Source organism: Prinia subflava, chromosome 2 (genome assembly GCF_021018805.1).
Source record: "Prinia subflava isolate CZ2003 ecotype Zambia chromosome 2, Cam_Psub_1.2, whole genome shotgun sequence".
NCBI classification, from domain to species: domain Eukaryota; kingdom Metazoa; phylum Chordata; class Aves; order Passeriformes; family Cisticolidae; genus Prinia; species Prinia subflava.
Window position 1 is genome coordinate 44,365,254 of NC_086248.1, and position 5,360 is coordinate 44,370,613.

The 5,360-nt window shown below is 43.5% G+C and overlaps 1 protein-coding gene across 1 annotated transcript; it reads right to left on the reverse strand.

Moving 5' to 3' along the window:
* Positions 1-1,008: 1,008 nt before the first annotated feature.
* CD24 (CD24 molecule) lies at positions 1,009-5,134 on the reverse strand. Its single transcript, XM_063389737.1, has 2 exons — positions 4,975-5,134; positions 1,009-2,396 (listed from the first exon to the last, which is right to left on the reverse strand). The coding sequence occupies exons 1-2, from the start codon at positions 5,047-5,049 to the stop codon at positions 2,205-2,207; spliced, it is 267 nt and encodes an 88-aa protein (XP_063245807.1). The 5' UTR covers positions 5,050-5,134; the 3' UTR covers positions 1,009-2,204.
* Between the last annotated feature and the right edge of the window lie 226 nt (positions 5,135-5,360).

A 5,360-nucleotide genomic window follows, 5' to 3' on the forward strand; every position in this document is an offset into this window, starting at 1 on the left:
TATACCTACTGTGTTAGTGCAGTCTGTGGGAGTCAGAAACCTTAAGCAGTTAATTCACATTGCTTGATAACCAGAAGCTGAGAAAGAGCTTTTGCCAATATAGGAAAATTGCTCATTGCCACCAAAAGAAATCAAGGAAAACTCTGTCTAAGCACTGTTTGTCTAACATGAAAACATGGTCATACTTTGAAAGGGAAGAGGCTGTAATAAGTATGGAAAACTTACTACATTTAGTTGAGATGCTAATCAAATCTCATTCCCTGGTTTCAAAGTGAAATCCAGACTCCCAGTGGCACAAAACCTTCCAGAGAAATAAGACTAATTACACTGCAGCATTTCTAGACCTTGAGGTTTTTAATCACATATACCATCTTGCTTAACATTTCATTCACTTAACACAGGCAAGGTACAGGTTTTTGTAGAAGTATCTGGAAGTGCATCTAGAATGCATTGCCTGTCCACTGTTTTATTTACAGGTTTTTTTTCAATGAAAATCAGTAGCTAATAAACCAAAGCATTATTACACAAACACAAAATACAATCATTAACATTTTACTGGATACAAATGATAAGCATAAGGAAATGTCCACGTACGCTCACTGACATGAATTTGTGTTAGCTTGCTACTAATATATGATACTGTGAATTGGTGAAAGACAGATGTGTATTAAAAAAAAATTAGAGAGCCACTCATGTTTGACATGATCTTATACTGAGATAAATATCTACAGACAGTGGTATGATCATGTACACTCACATGTGATCATATCAACATAGGTAATTTTTTTCTGACAAAGTATCATCATCAAAGTAGTTGAACCTCTTCAACAAAGCTTGCTTTGATCAAGTACCAGATACAATTTTCTAAAGTGTTGGATGATACAGAAACTATCTGTGCAAGTGCAGCAATTTTGATTCAGAAAAAAATTTTAAAAAGTTGTATTTACAAGGGTAACTTTTAAATTCAGTGATTAAGACTCCAGTCTTCATATTCCAAACACCTGTTGATTTTTTTTTTTTTTTTTTTTTGGTGGTTTACTCTCCTCTCCCCATTCCTTCTCCCCACCACAAATATTAGCCCAGGTTTAAAGTCGACTATCACAATTAAAACTCTTCAAAAAACAGTAAGCTATTCACCTTGTGCCAAAAAAAAAAAAAAGGGAAAAAAAAAAAAGGAAAAAAAAGCAGTACTATAACATTACTCATAAGATTTCATAAATCCTTCATAATTAAAGAAACTTCCAGGAGCAAAAAAACCCTACACAACTTGTAGAACTTGGGAGGAGAAATAAAGGAAAGAGGAGACATACATCCATTGACTTCGTTTGTTTGTTCTTTTCTGAATTTCATTTACAAAAAGCTCCTGGTACTTTTTCTAATGTTTCCACACCTCCTTTCGCTGGCACATATGGTTTAATATACAAACAATTTAAATAAAATGTCAAATTCAAATTCCCACCATAAATAATTCCACTCTTACAAAAACTGGTGGGGTTTTAGCTATTTCAAAACTAGCCCTGCCAGGCTAACCATTTGGTTAGGAATCAGGAGTTAAATAAGAGGCTTCTTACAAAAAAATTGTTATTCTCTTTTAGCCTTGTAACAATTTCATACAAATGAAATCTAGAAGAAACCCTTTTCACTGATGTTGTTTCTTTTTCATACATCCTGATACCCATAAGTTATAACTATATAGGCTGTGTAAGAAACAGAACTATTAGAGCTTTTCTGTGTTTTCTAGGGGTTCTCTGAGCCCGTTGATGTTGTTTAACTTAAAAAATAAAACCGCTTGAAGACCTTATTCTAAATGGTAGAAAAAACTCTCTAGCATTTTCTCTTCATGGAGTGTTATTATCCATCCTTATTGTAAGATACTGTGTTTCTTCTCAGCTTTAAATTGGGTTTGTCAGTACAGTCTCTTTTTGCTTCCATCTTGTTTTTCAGATTCCAACTCATTTGGTGAAAGAGCTCAAAATTTTACCTCCTTGCTGAAGCTGGTCTTTTCACACTGGCCTGCTTTGAAAGTCAGATTATTGAGTGCTTCTCTGGGTCAAACTGGTGCTAATTTGAGTATGGAGTGGAACCAAGCTGGTTTTGTGAGGAGTTTGGGTTGATTTCTTCTCATGCTGGATTGGAGATCGAGCCATCTCAGGTGGTTCAGGAAACGGGGTGGGGAGTGGTAGCCATTTCCATGCCAGAGTCTCTTAACAGCAAAAATACAGAAGAGAAACGGAGAGAATGAAAAAAAGGCTTGTGGTTGAGTGAAGAGAACTCCCATGTCCGTGAGTGGTGGTATTGTTCACTGAATTTGTGACAGATGACAGAGAAGTGGAACTTGCTGAAGAGTTGTTTGAAGGTGTTGGACTTGTTCCATTACTTGTTCCACTACAGTAGATCTAGAATGGGGAGAGGAAGGGAAGTAACAAAAAGAGTTATATTGTCTCTTTTTAAAAATAAGAATACATATTAGTAGCAATGGACACTGTGTAGCCCCACTTAGTCACAGCACACATATAATACATACAAGTGCTCACGCCTTTCATTGTGCAGTTCAGGACAAAGACATCTTGAATTGCACGTGTGGGATTCATTTAAGAAACAAATCTAATCTTTTTCTAAATGTATTTATATAACTATTATTTGATGGAAATCCTTCCCTAAATTAGAAGATGCATAGGTTTCCAGAAACCTCACAAAGAAAAAATTGCAACTATAGAGCTATGTAAAGGCAAATCTCAGGATAAGAAATATTTTCAAACAACTGCATGAATTGCAGCCTGCATTTGCAGACAAAGCCACAAACAAAAATATGAGGAAACAACAATCAAGAATCTATTGATACTGTTTCTGGGGCTGGTTTCTGCTTCCTTTGAAGCAATGGTGGGGCTTTATGTGAGTGGATTTAATACTTCAGCCTCCCTTATCTTGCTGTGGTAGCACTGAACTGCAGAAGTTAGAACAATGAAACCATACTGATTAAATCACAACCCGTTGGCATCCCAGAACATACAAACAAAAAAAAAATTGTAGTGAAAAGACTATATATTAGCAAATTTTAAAAATGCTCACAGAAAGCAAAATTAAAAATGGCCTTTGTCTCTCATAACTCTGCATTATAGGGACAGAACAAAAACTTGCACTCTGTGCAACCTCCTATCAAGTTATTCCCTACATATGCACAGGAAAACTTTCAAAGGTAACCTTAAGTATTTTTATTCCAGTCAAAAACGAACATATGAAACACAAGGATGAAAACAAAAGCAAGAATCACATTAACTCATCCCCAAAAATGCATAATACAGAAAGCTTGGATTGAACTCCATGGCATCAAACTCGTATTCTACCAGAGCATTCTGGTGAGCTCTTAAGAGTTAATTCAAGTAAAAACATTTATTTTTTAAAGAGGTTAGTTAGTTTAGTAAGTAATTCTGTCCACAAAAGGTGTCCTCATTTTCTCATATTTCTAGTGCTGCTGAGAAAACAGATTAGAAGAAAAAATAATTTTAAAAAATCGATCCCTCTATACTGAAGCAAAGAAGTCTATGTTAAATTAATTGGAAGACTGCATAAGCACTTTCTTTCAGTATTTCCTACTAAAAATAAGCATACAATAGAAAAACATAAGAATGGTGTAAGGCTTCTGGTAGTTAGCATTTTTGGCAATCGGCACCGTGCTGGAAGCGATTTAGGACTGCAGGATAAAAAAATCGCTGTGTTGAAGTTTCTGTTAAAACCGGTCTGAAAGTGATCAATAGTGAACTGCTGAGTTAATAACCTGCAAGGCAAGTCCCAACCTGCCCTGGAATTTTTCAGTCTTCATACAAAGACTCCACCACCATGCCACTCTTGGTTAAGTATTTTTAAAGTTTTCTTGGTTTTAAACAAAAAACCTAGTTACACACTCTTTTTTTTTTTTTTTTTTTTTTTTTTTTTTTTTTTTTTTTTTTTTTTGGGTGGAAGAGAATGGGCTTATGTCCAAATTCCCCAACACAGAATGGGTCACAATAGGTGGGACCCCAGAGATTTTCTCAGCGTGAATGTGACAAATACCCAAAGGGTCTGATCCTGCTCTCACCACTGCCAAGGACAACACTCCACTGAGCACAAAGGAGAAGGTATAAAGCCTTTCCTTGCAAACAAAGGGGAGAGGAGGAGGGAACACGATCCAGCAATGCCGTTCCTGTTCATTTTTCTGATGCTGTGTTATTCCCCCTTTGGAAGAGGTGGTTTCCAGGAACAACACACCGATGCGGAACCGGGCAGCCCCGCTCGGCTTGGCCGTTTAAAGAGAGGGGATCGCTCCTGCATCCATCACCTTTGCGCCAAGGGCAAGGCTCGGCCAGCTCAGCAGCCAGAGGCTGGCGCCTTTGCTTCCAGCCCTAAACCTCCCACTCGTGCCGGGAATCGAGCCCAGGACGGGACCCGAAGCCCCGGAGCTTCGGTGGCTGAGGGTCAGACCAGGGTCCGCTGCAAAACCCGTGCCTTCCCGGAGCTCTCTCGGGTTTGGAGGGATCGTTCTCCCTCTAATCCCCGGGGGAATGAACGCTCAGCTGCCGCTCACACAGCGGGTCCGCGGCTTTCCCTCGAGGATCCCACGGGGAAAAAAAAAAAAAAAAAAAAAAAAAAAAAGGCGCGGCGAACTCCAACTTCATCTCTTTTGTTTGACCGGGATAATCCACGGCACCGCCACCGCGGTCCCAGGGCTCCGGGCTCGCCCGTCCGCGCCCATCCCCGCCCCGGCCGCAGCCGGGGCTGTCCGGGCTCGTTCGTCTCGCCCGCCGCCGCCGCCCCGGTCCGGAGGAGCCGCCCGCCACCCACGGCGGGCTCCGGGACGGCGCACACGAGCGGGAATTCCTCTCGGGAGAAACCCGCCCCTCCGCCCTCCCGAGGCGCCGGGAGGGTCTCTGCGCGGCCGCTCCCGCGGCTCGCCCTGGGGCCGGCGGAGGGAAAGCGCCCGGCCGGTCCGGGGCTCACCTGCGTGGGAAGGAGGAGGGCGAGGAGCAGGAGCCCCAGGCCGAGCCGCGCCGCCAGCGCCGTCCCCATGCCCATCTGATGCCGTCCCGCCGCGATGCTGCTGCTGCTCCTGCCGCTGTGGCTGCGGGCGAGAGGGATGCACTGCTCCGCCGCACCCGGCCCTTTTATAGCGGCGCGGGCTCCCGTGCCGCCCCGCCGCCGCCTTCCCCTCCTCCGCCCCGCACCGCTGCTCCCGCCCCCCGTGCCCGCCGGGCCCCGCGGGGCGCTGCGGGCTCGGCTCCCCCGCCCGGCGGCTCCGGGGCGCGCTCGGCTCCTGCCCGGCCCTCGGACAGAGCCCAGGGCTCTGCCTGGCTCCTCACAGGGCCCTCTCCTGTGCCGGCGTCGTG